This window comes from Solea senegalensis, linkage group LG4 (genome assembly GCF_019176455.1).
Source record: "Solea senegalensis isolate Sse05_10M linkage group LG4, IFAPA_SoseM_1, whole genome shotgun sequence".
Taxonomy (NCBI): Eukaryota; Metazoa; Chordata; class Actinopteri; order Pleuronectiformes; family Soleidae; genus Solea; species Solea senegalensis.
This window is the reverse complement of record NC_058024.1, coordinates 25092803-25109244: the sequence shown is the minus strand read 5'-3', so window position 1 is coordinate 25109244 and position 16442 is coordinate 25092803. Positions and strand designations below refer to the sequence as shown.

At 41.1% G+C, this 16442-nt stretch overlaps 2 protein-coding genes across 5 annotated transcripts; both read right to left on the bottom strand.

The window, feature by feature from the left end:
• Nucleotides 1-522: 522 nt before the first annotated feature.
• si:dkey-43k4.5 (potassium voltage-gated channel subfamily S member 2) lies at nt 523-9871 on the bottom strand. The gene is made up of 10 exons (XM_044024000.1): nt 9729-9871; nt 7260-7436; nt 6382-6515; nt 4584-4748; nt 4340-4511; nt 3561-3644; nt 3306-3467; nt 2458-2541; nt 1840-1932; nt 523-1691 (listed from the first exon to the last, which is right to left on the bottom strand). The coding sequence occupies exons 2-10, from the start codon at nt 7428-7430 to the stop codon at nt 1242-1244; spliced, it is 1515 nt and encodes a 504-aa protein (XP_043879935.1). The 5' UTR covers nt 7431-7436; nt 9729-9871; the 3' UTR covers nt 523-1241.
• Nucleotides 9872-12426: 2555 nt separating this feature from the next.
• LOC122768208 (odorant receptor 131-2-like) lies at nt 12427-16419 on the bottom strand. 4 transcript variants are annotated; one of them, XM_044024029.1, is made up of 5 exons: nt 15807-16419; nt 15171-15467; nt 14704-14844; nt 13871-14135; nt 12427-12866 (listed from the first exon to the last, which is right to left on the bottom strand). In XM_044024029.1, exons 2-5 carry the CDS (start codon nt 15314-15316, stop codon nt 12483-12485), a joined length of 936 nt encoding a protein of 311 aa, XP_043879964.1. In that variant the 5' UTR covers nt 15317-15467; nt 15807-16419; the 3' UTR covers nt 12427-12482. The 4 variants fall into 4 exon arrangements, with proteins under 4 accessions (XP_043879964.1, XP_043879965.1, XP_043879966.1 ...); XM_044024030.1 differs by having other exon boundaries at nt 15171-15320; XM_044024031.1 differs by lacking the exon at nt 15807-16419 and having other exon boundaries at nt 15171-15320; nt 15403-15746.
• Between the last annotated feature and the right edge of the window lie 23 nt (nt 16420-16442).

The following is a 16442-nucleotide window of genomic DNA, read 5'->3' as shown; positions in this document are numbered from 1 at the left end:
GGTTCTACCTTAGGCTTTATCTTAGTTTGTGCTTCAGGTTCAAGCATAGGATTCCAAATTTCAGCAGTGCTTCAAATGCAGAAAAGAAATCTGATAAGTTTTAGATTCATCAGTTTTCAAGACAGAAAACTGTGGAAATACGTTTGAAAATAGTTGAGGTATGGACTTTGTATGTGTGTGAGTGTCTTCAGTGATATGAAATGACAGTTTGACATGTTTGATTAATTCTCCAGGAAACAGAGTGAAAAAGGATGTCGACGTTTCACTCAGACATGAAAACAAACCAGTTCATGTTTCACTGGCTCAAGTTTTCACTTTTCATCATTTAGTTTTTTCTGTTCGTCCTTCAGAAGCTGCAGCATCATCAACATAACAAACATTTTTAAAGCTGTGACCAAAGAAGTTTAAAGAGAACATGAAGAGTGTCGATCATGGCAAAGCTCCGCCCCAAACTTAGTTCACAAAATGGACGTCATCTTCTTTTGAAGAAGTTGAAAGTAGTGATCGAGACATTAGACTGACTTTATTTTCACACATTTGTCTTTGTTTTTATTCAGTTTATTTCAGTTCATTTGCATGCATGTTATTTCACAGCAGCTCAGTTTCACGTGGTCTGAACAAAGTGACATGCACGCGCCAAAGGAAGCAAACGACAGAAAGAAAGAGCTTCACTCAACTCAGAGTCAAGTGTAACGTTAATGTTTGAGAAGCAGCGACTTTATATTCCTCCAGGTTTGAGTTCAACAGTGACCGATCACACAGCGACACGAGAATCTGTCACATTCAGTCTGAGCAGATTATATCTTCCAGTGTGAACGCAGATGTGACAGTTTGAGCAGATTATGTCTTCCAGTATGAACACAGATTTGTCAATCTGAACAGATTAAATCTTCCAGTGTGAACAGATTTGCCAGTCTGAGCAGATTATGACTTCCAGTGTGAACGCAGATGTGCCAGTCTGAGCAGATTATGTCTTCCAGTATGAACACAGACTTGTCTGAGTAGATTATATCTTCCAATGTGAACAGATTTGCCAGTCTGAGCAGATAATATTTTCCAGTACGAATGCAGATTTCTCAATTTGAGCAGATTATGTCTTCCAGAGTAAACAGATTTGCCAATCTGAGCAGATGATGTCTTCCTGTATGAACGCAGATTTGTCAATCTGAACAAATTAAATCTTCCAGTGTGAACAGACTTGCCAGTCTGAGCAGATTATACCTTCCAGTGTGAACACAGTCTCACTGGTGACACGGCTCCTTCTTCACTAACTTCTTCTTCACTGACGTGTGTGACGGATACTCCACGTAGCTGTAATTGATGACCCCACCATCATCCTCATAATCTGCATCGTCATCATCATCATCATCATCATCATCCCCGTCCAGGCAGCAGCTGTCCTCATCTGATACTTCCTCCTCCTCTTCATCCTCCTCGCAGCTCATCCTCGTCTCCCTGTGGTTGTTGTTCCTCACCGACGCCTCCAGAGCTTTCTGTCGTCTGTAGAAGTGAGAGAACTTGTTGAAGATGATGGTGATGGGCAGCGCCACCACCAGCGTGCCGCTGAGAATGCAGCCGCTGGCCGCCAGCTTCCCCGCTACCGTGACGGGCACCACGTCCCCGTAGCCGACGGTGGTCATGCTGACGGTGCCCCACCACCAGCAGGCGGGAATGTTGTCCAGACCCACGTCCTGGAACAAGACACAGAGAGAGAGAGAGAGAGAGCGGTACTTACACTTGTTTTAATGTTTAATGTTTTCTTCAGTAACAGTGACTGGATTACAGCAGCAGTGAAGTCATCGCTGACAACATAAATAAACCTGAACTTATATATTTCACCTCTTCATACTCTGCAGTGTAAGCGATACCAGAGAAGACAGACACTCCGACGGCCAGGTACAGCAGCAGGATGCCCACCTCACGGTAACTGTGCTGCAGAGACAAGATGGAGGAAGGAGACCTCGTTAGAGACGCGGGAGAGGAAACCATAAATATTTCACGTAATGGTTTATATATTTAGAATACACACAGGTGAATTCTGTTACGATAGATGAGAGTGGAACATGAGCTGCTGTACTACACTGACTCTCTGCTGATGTAAGTGATACACTGACACTGTTACACACACACACACACACACACACACGTCCAAAGACAACAAACCAAAGGCCACATTTTAAAATCATTAATGACCTATTTTCTGTCAGAAACACTGACCTTGTCAGGACCAGTTGTCCTCATGGAAGCAGAACCTGTGTAAACTAGTGTGGATGTGTGTGTGTTTCAGGTATAACTCATGTTGTGGGGACCTAAATGTGTTCACACAGTCACCTCATGGGGACTTGTCTTCCTTAAGGGGACAAAAATTCCCATCATGTAAATTCTGACACTTTAAGGTGAAGACACGTTGGTATGGTCTGAAGTCAGGGAACTCAGACTCTGCATGTGTGGACTCACTCGCAGCGTCGCTCCCAGTGACCTCAGTCCAGTCGAGTGTCGGGCCAGTTTCAGAACTCTGAAGATCCTCATCAGTCTGAAAACCTGAGGACAAAAGTCCAGGTTTAAATCAAATGGCACAAACTTTACAATGTTTGTGAAGTTTAATCATAATAAACATCATGTATCTTAAAACTATGTTGGAGTAAAGTGTCGTTCACAGAGAAATGTGCAGAAGAAGCTGCTGTTGCTTCCGTCGTTGCTGATTTTCTCACCGTGAAGTTTCACCATATTTTCCACTTCTTAAAATGTGTTTGTTTAAAATGTAAAAGCACCTCTGATTTACTTCACGTTGCATGTCAGAGGTTGAGAAATGTTGGATTTTCATAGCAGCAGCTATTAGCGTTTGCCAATCAAAACACATTCTGTGTTAGCCAATCAAATCACGTACAAGTGTTTCTCTTAGGCCCCGCCCCACACTAGAGGATAATTGGCCAGATTTCGGTCCCAATCTGGTCCTTCCGACTTCTGATTTTAGTCTGATTCATACAGATTATCCTGTAGAGTGAGGGGATTAACAGACGCCATTCTAACGTCATTGGACAGTTTTATAGACAGTGTTTATATGCGTACACTGTGAGTTTCTGTGAGATCCCAAATCCATGGAATCTCCTCCCTGAAAGTGCTTAGTGTGTGGTCCTGTGTCGTATCGTCTAATCTGTGCTTTGTCAGGATTAAAAATGTGTCACAAAGTTGCTTGTGTCTGTGGTCTCCCACGTTGAGTTTAAACTCAACACGATCCAAACAGAGAAGTTGTTTGTTTATGGCGAACATCATATCACGTCACCGAGTTGCTAAAGTCAGCTGACCTGTATGAGTCGACCCAGGTCTCCCAGTTCAGACTCGGAGCCCAGCGTCACGTCAAAGATCAGCGTGACGTAGATTGGAACCACGGACGCGATGTCGATGATGTTCAGAGGATGACGGAAGAACTTCCTCCTGTTCGGAGCGAGGAGCAGCCGCGTCACCACCTCACACACACACAGACAAAAAGAATAATAAATACTTACACACATAAAGAAACTGCAAAGAGACTGTTTTAGTCTCTCAGATTGTGTCCTCACCTCGAAGGTGAACCAGCAGCTGCAGAAAACCTCCACGGTCTGCATGGTCGGGTCCTCGATCAGCTTCCCGTCAGAGTCAAACGTCTGAGAGTGAGCGAGAGGAAATATTTGACTTTATTTTCAAATTAAACCACTGCAGACAACTTTAAATACATAGCATTAGCTGTTAGTTGTTAGCACTTTTTAGAGTTTCCATGGTTACAGAGACAACAAAAATGATGTCATGACTGCCAGTACGGTGGCCCTGCATGCTGAGAGTACTGATATAAACTGATTTAAACTGTTAATATCAAAGCTATTGTCATCTGTTTTATTATCATATTGTTTCTGTTTCTTGCAAATATTTAATAGTATTTAATTTTACAAATTTCTACCTGTTTGTGAGTGTTGGCTGCTTTAACACTGCCAATGTTCCTCATGTGGGACAATTGTGGGTTTATCTCATCTTAATGTCAAAAACTCTTTTGGAAACCAACATTTCATACAACACAATCCTTCTGAACAAGCAAGAACTTTTTAGAGAACCCAACTCATTTTTTGTGTTCTCAGGAAAATAACAATAAGCAAACACAAAACAAAGCAACATTTCCGGCGAACTGCGACATTTTGCAAATCAAGACTTTTTAGGTCAGGAAACTCACTACAACATTTCAGAAAACTAATCAAAATTTCAGGAAACGTGACATTTCACATGTTTTCAGATTTGACTCTGAGAAGAGGTCATGAACTTCCTGTTGTATTTCAGTTTGGTTCTGTCTTGACTGTCCAGTCGTACAGACCTGATACTCCGGGATGCTGTGGATGCACATGATGGCGATGGACGTGATCACCACAGTGATGGAGAGCAGACTGAACAGCTTGCTGGGGATGGAGTAACCAGGATTCTCCAGCGTCAGCCACAAACACCTCCTGATGTTCCCACAACATACCCTCTGGAAGTGCTGCATGTCTCTGAGGAGGAAGACGGTTAAGACAAGTTAGGAGCAGACTCGCAAAGAGACGCCGGCACTCCAGTGTTTTCACCTGTTCAAGTCAGAGATCTCGTCCACAGATGTGTCGATGCTGCTGGCGTCGCTCTCGTCGTCCCAGCTGCGATGACGGCTGCTCTCCAGCTTGCGGTCATGGAAACGGTAACTGCAGCAGCTGTCGAGGAAGAACTCATTGATGCCCCAATACTCGATCTCCTGACTGTGGAGACAACAGGTCAACGACAGTTTGATGTCAGTTTGACGACAGTTTGGCGATCAACGACAGTTTGACGATCAACGTCAGTTTGATGATCAGCGACAGTTCGACGATCAACGCGACAGTTTGTGATCAGCGACAATTTGGCGATCAGCGACAGGTTTGACGATCAGCGTCAGTTTGATCAACGTCAGTTTGATGATCAACGACAGTTCGACGATCAACAGTTTGGCGATCAACGATCTGGCGATCAACGACGATCCGACAGTTTGGCGATCGCGACGTTGGCGATCAGCGACAGTTTGACGATCGACAGTTTGGCGATCGACGGTCGATCGACAGTTTGGCGATCAGCGACGGTTTGGCGGCTTCGACGACAGTTTGGCGGCGATCACAGTTTGCGATGATCAACGACAGTTTGGCGATGTTTGCGACGACGACAGCGACAGTTTGGCGACGACAGTTTGGCGATCGGCGACGTTTGGCGACAATCAGCGATTTTGGCGACGATCAACGACAGTTTGGCGACGGCGACAGTTTGGCGATCGGCGACAGTTTGTGATCGGCGACAGTTTGGCGGCGTCGGCGACAGTTTGGCGATCGGCGACGTTGACGAGACGATCGACGTTTGGCGACGACAGTTTGGCGGCGATCGACGATCGGACAGTTTGGCGATCGTGACAGTTTGGCGATCGTGACAGTTTGGAGACGTTTAACGATCGACGTTTGGCGATCAGTGACAGTTTGGCGATCCGATTTGGCGATCAACGACAGTTTGGCGATCACGACGCGATCAGCGACGTTTGATGATCAGCGTCAGTTTGATGATCGCGACAGTGCGATTTGGCGATCAGCGACGATCAGCGACGGTTTGACGATCTAAGACGGTTTGGCGATCGACATCAACGACAGTTTGGCGATCAAGCGATCGTTTGGCGATCAGCGACAGTTTGGCGATCAACAACAGTTTGACGATCTCACGACAGTTTGGCGATCAACGACAGTTTGGCGATCAGCGACAGTTTGGCGATCTCACGACAGTTTGACGATCAGCGACGGTTTGGCGATCAGCGACAGTTTGGCGATCAGCGACGGTTGGATCGACAGTTTGGCGATCTCGACAGTTTGATCGACAGTTTGGCGGCGATCAACGACAGTTTGTGATCAACAACAGTTTGGCGATCGACAGTTTGGCGTGATCGATGGCGGTTGGCGATGATCAACGACAGTTTGTCAGTTTGATTTGACGCGACGACGACAGTTTGGCGATCGGCGACAGTCGATCGGTTGTGACGATCAACGACAGTTTGTCGGCGACAGTTTGGCGGCGACAGTTTGACGATCGGCGACAGTTTGGCACGTCGGCGACTTTGACGATCGGCGACGGTTTGACGATCAGTGACAGTTTGGCGATCAGTGACAGTTTGGCGATCCAGCGACAGTTTAGCGATCAACAACAGTTTGACGATCAGTGACAGTGACAGTTTGGCGATCCAGCGACGGTTTAACGATCAACAACAGTCGATCACGATGGTGACGATTTAACGATCAACAACAGTTTGACGATCAGTGACAGTTTGACGATCAGTGACAGTTTGACGATCAGCGACAGTTTGACGATCAACGACAGTTTGACCTGAAGGAGAAGACGCACAGCTCCTCCATGATGTGGAGTTTCCCCGTCTGGTAAAAGTGGAGGACGTACGGGAAGAGGCCGGGATTCCTGTCAAAATAAAACTCCTTCTGCTGCATGTCGTAGTCATCGCACACCTGCAGGAGGGAGGAGGAGAATGATTAATAAATTATAAATCTTTTCAGGAGGAAGAGGACTGTAAATGGTCTATGGTTGCTGAGATGGAAACATAACAATCTGTCAGTCATCTGTAAAAATATGCTTTAAAGGTAAAGTTCATGTATTTTTAAATGTGGTTGTATAAGGGACTCACACACTCGGTGACAATGTATCCACTGAACAGAAGTCATGTAAATCTATGTGAGGTTGAGTGTAAGCTGTCCTAAAAAAGTTTTTGCTGCTTCATCTCTGGGGTTTTTTTTGCCTGGAAACTGAAGTTTATGAACTGCTCACTCTCCAACACCAAAGTCTTTAAAGAAAATCAGTGATTTTAGCTTGTGGGGACACGGGAGCTACTGGTCTACTGCTGCCTCGTGTGGTCAGTTTGAGTCACTGATGTAAACCTGAAAGAAGGATTTCAAACACTGAAGTCACAAAATAAGACATTTGAGCAGTGAATCAACAACTCCTGTGTGTGTGTGTGTGTGTGTGTGTGTGTGTGTGTGATGTTAAAATCACTGATTTTCTCTATGGACTTTGGTGTGGGAGAGTGAGTGGTTTACATAGTTTAATTTAGATTGTATTGGGTTATCCTGTTGTTCCCATGTTGTCACTCAGAGCGAGCCTGCCTGTACCTGCACGTTGTCGGCACAGGGGGCGCACTCACTGTGTGTCAGTACCTCATATACCTGAACCGTCACTTTAACTCCGCCCCCTCTCACCTGCAGGATGTCTTCCTCTGAGTCACATGCCAGCAGTTTTCCCAGTCTGGTGTCGGGGAATTTCTTCAGCGTGCTGGAGCAGAGGCTCCTCTTCAGACCTCCGACGTTCACGTGGACCAGACCCTCGTCGGAGTCCCGGTGGAACCAGCTGGGCACGCTCTCCGTCACCATGGTTACCTGGGACAAATGTGAGTGGAACACTGTGGGTGCATTTAAATGTCTTTGTTTGTATTATCTCTTCATTTTCACTGGGAATTGAATTCCCGGGAATGACGTTGCATTGTTATGAAATGTTTGATGATAAAGATTTTTGCATCTTGAATCTTGATTTGTTTTCAGTCAAGAAGTTTGTTGTTTTCAAGCTGTGATGAAAATGACGATGTCTTACGAGATGTTTTCAATTCAAAACAAATTAAAAACATTCTGTGGAAGTCACTCACATTAAAGGGATAGTTCAGGTATCTGTTTTGTTGTAAACTGAAGGGCCGTACATATGAACACGAGCTCGGCTTTGTGTCCACATGGAAGCATTTTGAAAACAGATCCCCAAACCCTTTTGTTTTCATGTTGTTTTCAACAAAAATGTTCATCTGTAACAGATTGTTCAGGGAAATGTGTTTCTGTGTGGACAAGGTCTGATAAGAAAGTTCTTTCTGCTTCATATTAACTGAAATTCAGATCGTCCACATCTGCTTTAAACATTTTCCTGTTTATTCATAATTGTAACTCACATTTCTGATTATTCATAATTATCTCTTTTTTTGAGAAATATGAAAAAACGTTAAAGGGATAATTCAGGGTTTTGAGTGAAGGGTGGTTGTGTAATGTGCTGACACACAGTCAACGCTGCTCTAAGAACCACACAAACAGAAGTTTGCGTGACTTTATAAAGAAGTTTGTAAACGCTCACTCTCCTGCACCAAAGTCCATAAGGAAAATCAACGATTTAACATCACAGCTCACACGAGTTGTTGATCCACTTCAGCTCCTGTGTCCCTGAGAGCTAAAATCACTGATTTTCTCTATGGACTTTGGTGTGGGAGAGTGAGCAAGTTTCCAGTCCATTTAAAGATGAGGTTAAGAAACAAACATATTCTTCACATTGAATAGACTCAAGCAGACTTATTTGTTAAGTGTGTGAAACCAGTTTGTCCTTGTCTCTCTGCTGACAGCTTTGTTTCAAGGGCAATTTATGAGGCATCTTTCGACGCGAGTGAAGCCGTAAATATGATCACATGACAGGACGGAGGAGGGACCACTAAGTGCCTGGGTTCGGGTAAACTGTGCCTGTAATGATGTTATATATAGTGTCTGACTGCAGGAAATGGGCAGACAGGTGTGAAGCTAATGTGGACTTAATGTTGTTTTAAGCACAGTGGCCTGACTTCACCCATCTCCTGCTGCTGCTCTGTAATCAGGTTTCAGCTCACTCATCTGTGGTCACATGACCCGGTCACATGACCCGGTCGCATCACTACACGTGTCGGTATATTTGATGAATGAGGACATTTACATCCACTGAGAGCACCAGTGTGTGCAGCAGTGACTTTGATCGTGTTTGTACGACAAATGTAAGCGATATATATGTCGCTAAATGAGCCGATTCCACAAACTTAAAGATATATATATATATATTATTAGAATATGCGGCAACAGGAAGAAGATTACAGACAAGTGCTTTAAGGATGAAACACAGAAGTAAATAGTAAATAACATAAATAACAACAGATTGAAGAGTAAAAGCTTAGACACATTGCTCCGCCCCCCCCTGAGGGATCTGCTGCTGCTGTTTCTGCACATAACACAAATAAAGTTGATCTATAATTCAACACAAGGAGGCGGAGCCGCTTCAAATCACTGCAACGGTAAAATAATAATTTATAGTTGTTTTTTTTCACAATGAAATACATTAAATGAGTGTAAAGTCCAGTATTTATGAAAATACTGTGACGAATTGAGTAAATTTCAGTTTTTATAATAAAAACTAATCGAAATAAAATAAACCCTGAACTATCCCTTAAATGTCAGATGAAAATCAGAGATGAATTAGTATTGTTAGTGTAAAAAGAGACTAGAATCAGTTATGTACAGTATATGATATCAAATATAAAGACATTAAATCATTTACATGAAGAATATGACATGTTGTACATTAAAGTTCATATATCATTCATGAAAATGTCAAGAAACAAAGTGATTTATTCCAGTCTGCATTTTAAATGAATGCACTAAATAAAAAATAACAGATGAAACTCTGTTAACTAAACTGTTGATTTAAAAACATAAATAGAGTTTAAGACACTTTGGCAGCATGTATCACTGAGAATTATTATTCTGAGAATGTACACAAATCAGCGGATTATTAAAAAAACATTTACATTTAGTCTTATTGTGAGTCGTTTTCATGGTGAATACTGATTTAACGTCTATTGATAACCAGGTTTTTATTGATATATTATTGATACTTACGTGCGAGTTTTGTCACATCATCATCATCATCATCTTCATCATCATCTTCACCGACAGCAGAATCACGTTCATCCCATGATTCTAACTCAAGTTTCACACTTTCACAGATGAAAACAATGAAATAAAAACGGGGAGGGGCACACGCGTCCTGTTTTCTTCTTCTTCTCTTTTTATTTCTAATATCATGAAAGTCTTTGAGTCTTTCTGTCCTCTGTCTGTCCCTCTGTGTCAGCACTGGACTCGCGTGTTTCCTCTCCTCCGTTTGTTTCGCGTCAGAGAAAACGTTCGGCTTTTTCCGTCACATTCCGGAACAGCGTCGAACGTGTACCCACGTGACCGCAGAGACATACCTTCAGTAGCCTATTGAGCTCGCCAGACCACGTGACCAACAATCACTTTTTCAAAATACTGTGTGTGTGGTGGTGGGGGGGCGACACTTAATTTAATTTAATCTCCAGACAGTCAATAAAAAGTTTATTAATATACAATGTCACAACAGGGATTATGAGTGTGCGTGTGTTTGCGTGTGAGGACTCATTCTTTGATAAATCACCTGCGTTGTGAGGACATTTGACTTATGGAGACATTTCAGCATCAGCTCACGAGGGCTTGTTAATGTAGGTTACAAGTCACAAAAACTTGCATCATCACTAATAATTCAGAAAACTCTATTTTTCTGTTTTATTGTGAAATGATATATATGTATATACGTGTGTGTGTGTGTGTGTGTGTGTGTGGCTGTTACGGGAAACTCCCGTAAAGTGATTATTTAATCTTTAATTTAATAAAGTGTGTTTTTTTGCAGTTAAATAAAGTGTTCAATAGAAAATACTGAGACAGTATTTATTTTGTAAAAATCCGGTATTTATATAAAACAAAATACTGTCACTTTTCTTCCAGTTACAAAGTTATTATAAAATCCAGTATTTCTCTAAAAATAAATAAATACTGTGAAGTTTCAATGAAATTAGGTATTCATAAAATACTAACCCTACTACTTTTTTAGTATTTAAAAAATACCAAAAAGATATTATAAAATGTAGTATTAGTATGAAAATAAATTAATACTGTTAAATTAGCTCCAATTACAGTTATTATAAAATCCAAATAAATAAATACTGTGAAGTTAAATTATGTATTTATAAAAATACAGTGAAGTTGTCATAAAGTTTATAAAATCCAGTGTTTATAAAAATATGGAACATGTACACACACATATATATGATATATTTAAATATATTTGAGTTTTATTTAAGTGTAGCACTGTTTTAATTTTAGAATTTTTGCTGTGTGAATATTTGTAGAATGGCAAAACTAATGACAAATTAGACTTCATTTGTTCATTTGTCAAAAAAAAGATAAAAAGAATATTCATCTAGAACCAAACACAATTTTATTTAAACAAAGATATATATATGCATATATATACATATATTTATATATGTTATATTTTGTTAGTTTTGTAAGAAAAAACAATAGTAAAATAATAGTAAAATAAATGTTTCATATTCCTATTTCACACTGTTAATGCTGTGTCATAGAATTGCCTGTGGTAATAGGGCCATCTGGTGGCCATAAACTATTAATGCAACTCGTACATTCCACAGTGAAACAATCTAAGTTTGGGTTGTATACTGGGTTTTAAAATGACAACATCTGTCAAATACATTATACAATTAAAAACCACACTTTATAGGCAAATGTTAAAACAAGAAAATAAAATCTTGTTCCTTGATTCCCCTTAAAATGATATCCTTTCTTTTAGGCAAAAAAATAGGAACAATATTCCAGTAATTTGTTGTTTTTTTACTTACATTTTTGCAGTGTATTTGGTATTTTAACGGCATAGTTCACCTCATATTTACAAAAGCTTGGTCATAATATTTATGAACTTTTTTTTCCGTTTGCGCTTGAACTTTATTTTATATATTTATCATGTTGATGTTTTTGTGAGGAATTGTATCCTAAGATTTAAGGAAGAATAAAAAAACAACAATATTTTTATTTTTTGAAAGAAAATACAGTAATATTTAATATTTAGTCTCTTGTGTCACATATGAAGTTTTGAGGCGATCAGTCAATGCATGGCAAAGTTATTGGGAACTTCCTGTTTCGTGGCTGAAATTCACAAAGCTTCCGATAGTTGCCATGGCCACGCCCTTTTGAATCCGCAAAAAATCTGTAAAACCGATAATGTTTCGCCTTTGATGTGTCCAGTACAAATTGTTGTGTTTTTTAATGTTGGACTAGTTTTTTCATTTCAGTTTGTTTCCGTTTCGGCCCCTAGCATTTGTGCTCGGGCCCTAATTATTTTTTAAACTTAATTCAGCAAAAGCATTTAAAAGTTTAAAAGTGTTTTCTAAAGAGAGACAACCTTTGTGTTGTTGGGAGGGGAATTCAGCTTGTTGCAATCTGAAACCTCACCACTAGATGCTGCTGAGTTCTTCATATGGATTCCTTTGATTATTTTACATTACATTACATGTCATTTAACAGATGGTTGAGTACAATCAGCCAGGGGTGGAGTCGATCTTGCGACCATGATGTCTTTCCCACACAGGGTACCGGTCTTAAGCACTGAGCCACTCCACCCCCCTTATTTGCCTTCTTTGGCTTGAAATCAACATCTGAGTCTGTCAACAAAGCAGGTTGGACATAAAAAACATATTAAAAATGATCATTTTTTCATTGTTGAAGACTATTGTCTGCTCATTTCAATTCAGTTTGTAGATCATGGACTAAAACCTGCAGAACTCACGACACAGTGTTACTGGAGCATTTCTTCTTCTCTACGACTTTGCAGCATTGGAATAAGTGCTGCCTGATTTGGCTGCTGAACTTCTTGTCTCTGATGCCATAGATGAGCGGACTGAGCAGACGTGGAAGCACAATGAAGAACAGAAAGGCCACGGTGAGGATGGTGGTTCGGTTGCGAGGCCAAGCGGTGAGTAGAGCCAGGACGATGAGCGGATAGAGGTATGAAAACATGCAGATGAAGAGCTGGATGCCGTGCAGCAGGATGGTGTTGCAGGCGTTTCTGGCCGAGGCCTTGGCGGCTCTGGAAGCGGCGCGGGACACAAGGAAGACTTTCAGGTATGTGACGATCAAAGTCAGGGAGACAAAGGAAAATAGAAGGACCTGGAGGGACACGTGGGGACAAAAGACAGGGCCACATTATTCCACAGTTCTAGAGTGAAAGCTTCTTTAAAAATGTGGGTGTCATCCTGTTATCCTCCTCTGACCAAAAAGAAAACCTAAGTCATCGTCCAGCTCTTGTGATATGATTTCTGTCTCGAGACACTGTCAGTCATCTGATTCTGATGAGAGAAGATTCATGCCCCAATCACAGTGTGGTATAATTCTGATTCAATAGTGTGACTGAATCATAGAAATACAATTCTAGAAATGTAAGAGATTAAAAATGGCAACCAAAAAAGTGTTTTATGTGGTTACAACCAATTCAAACTTGCTGCAGAATTCCAGCCAATAGCGGTGTCCCCCAAGGATCAATACTGGTCCCCAATCATATTTCTTTTCAAATTTAAATTAGTGATGTTTTTATGTTGACACCATTTGTAGGTCACTGAAACGAAAAGCACACTTGTTGACATGTTTTCCCTCACTCTGCTTACGTCAACATGATCGACGATCTGATTGGTTATAGAGTCAATTGTGTCATGTCTCTTGGAAGTGGGAGGGGACTACACCCCTTCCAGACTAATATTCAATCTCTCAAATGAGATTAAGATGCCGTTTGGTGTTAGATTCTGTTTCCCCATTGATCAATTCTGGTCCCCATGCCAATGATTCTATTTATTAATATAAATAAATATCTGTTTTCTAACTTCAAATGTTCTTCTAAAAATGAAAAAGGTTTTAAATAATTCAAACTTTTGCTGCAGAATTCCAGTCAATAGCGCCCCCCAAGGATCAATACTGGTCTTCATGCATGTTTATTTTCTAACTTAAGTAATTTATGATGCCCTTTAGTGATTCTGTTTCCAGCCTCAGGCAAATCTGACCAGTGACACAAGTCTTTGACCAATCACAGCAAAGTGCAGGGAGAGAGATAGGGTGCCCCCTATTGGCTGAAGATTAGACTCAACAATCAATTGCAGAAATCCTGAGGACAGGTATTTCACCTGAACAACCTCAGAGAGAGTCTTGTGGTACGGAGTGTTGAAGATGAACATTTTATAACAGAGGAGTTTTCTTGAGAAGAGAGAGAGAGGCTGCGTTGCAAAGAGGATGACGAGGTCTGCGAGGCCCAACATGAGGGACGTGCCCCAGATCAGTGCGATCAGAGCGTAGGCTCGCCGCACCGTGCAAACCTGAACGTGGTGAAGAGGTCGGCAAATGGCAACGTAACGCTCAACTGCCATGCCGGCCAGGTTCAGAGGGCTGTTACTACAGGAAGACAAAAAAAAACATGGACGTCTATGAATATTTATGATTGTTATTCATTTTCATTTTTCACATCTAATTAGATTTATAGTCATTTTGCTCTACGTACAACAAAAATATCTAACGTTTCCCTTCTGATTTATATGAAATTAAAAGACACAGTAACAATGAAGACACTTATCTATGAGACATTTTTAAAGAAACTGCCAGGTGAAGTTAAAGGGATAGTTTGTGTTTTTTTAAAGTGCTGTTGTGTGAGTCAATTCTGAGATTCTGACAAAAAAAAGTCATAATTTTGACAAAAAAATTATTTAAGTCATAATTTTGACAAAAAAAATGGTCATTCGTAATTAAAAGAAAAAATCTGTATTCTGAGATTGAAATCAGAAATCTGTGATTAAAGTCAGAATTAAAAAAATATCTGAATTCTGAAATGATATATTGAGAGATTTCCGAGAATTCTGATTATTTTCAGAATTCTTACTTTTTAAATTTTAGATTTAGTTTGGCCATAATCGCATGTCACTCTATGTTGTCAGTGTTTTCCTCCACAACAAACACACACACTCACTTGGAGGTGGTGATCAACATGACCAGTATGAGGCAGCAGGGAGCTACAGAGATGGTGGTGGTGTAGGTCAGAATCTGCATCATCACAGACAGCGTCAGCAGGATCATGTCATTGATCACCAGGTGGACGAAGAGCACGTACCTGCAGGACCAGAGACAGACACCTCGTCTTATTTATGTGCGCTAAAAGGATACACTTTTTAAGGAGCTGCAACTGAGGATTATTTTCATCTTCAATTCATTTTCTGATTATTTTCTACATAAATCCATTAGATCTTAAATCTTGCTTTGGCCACAAATCAAAGTTAATAATTAAATTAACTAACGTTTAAAAAAATTTTTAATCAATTTCTTTGTTATATGAAAGCAAAAAGTCAAAACTTAATAAAAAAGTAAAACTAATGAAAAATCCCAAACTATGATAAACTTGCTCTATAATAAAGGAGAGATCTGAGTCTCTTCCATCACCTGGGCTCTCGCCTGAAGACCTCGCTCTGGAAGTAGATGTAAACAAAGGCTCCGTTGATGCAGTTGATGCTGGTGCTGAAGATGAAGACGATGAAGTTCTTCATCACGGCCTCGTTCACACTGTCTGTGCGTTTGCTGGAGTTCATGACGCTGCAGGTTTAGGAGAGGAAAAATCCACAGTGTGTCATCTTCTCTTCATGTTTCATTTACATCAATAAATTAAAATACACACAGTTCTTCTTCTTCTTCTTCTTCCTCTTCTCAGTTCACCGAAAAGTGTAACAATATTCACTTCTTCTGAATTTCCAATTTGTGGAATATAGAATCAAGTTAAAAAACATTGATATCAAGGCATAGGCACGCGGCACATTATGTATTACACTCATTTAAATATGTGTATTTCATACAGTATATGTTGTAAATGTAAACACGAAAAGAAACAAATAGAAATTAGAAAAGTAATGATGTATAAATGATGTCTTATATAAGTGCCAGAGTATATACACATTTCAATATGTGTATTTTCATATATGTTGTGAATGTCTGCATATATGATAATAATATATCACGACATACATTATGGCTATACACATATACAGTATGTCTTGTGCCTGTGCCCAAAGAATCCACTGTCACCTGTCTCAGTGACTTCCGTCCTGTCGCCCTGACCCCAGTCATAATGAAGTGCTTTGAGCGGATCCTCCTGAAGTACATCAAAGACGCCATCCCTGCGGGCCTGGACAGCCTGCAGTTCACCTACAGGGAGAACCGCTCTACGGAGGATGCTGTCTCATTAGCACTTCACACCCTGACCCTGACTCACCTGCAGCATCCAAACACCTACGTCAGGATGCTGTTTGTGGACTTTAGTTCAGCGTTTAACACTGTTCTCCCGGACGAATCTTGTGGGTTTGGCACCATCGCTCTGCTCCTGGATCAGCGACTTCCTCACCAACAGGCCCCAGGTGGTGAGGATACGGGGGTCCACTTCTGCACCGCTGATCCTCAACACCGGAATGCCGCAGGGTTGTGTGCTCTGCCCAGCCCTCTTCACTCCCTTCACACAGGAACACTCTGCCATCCATCCCACAAACATGGTTGTAAAGTTTGCAGACGACACCCCCGTGGTGGGTCTCATATCCAACAATGATGAGACATCACACAATGGTGCTTCAGGAACAACCTCATCCTGAACACCACCAAAACAAAGGAGGTCATAGTAGACTACAGGAGGTCCAGGAAGACTGAACACGCTCCGCTCTGCAAACACAG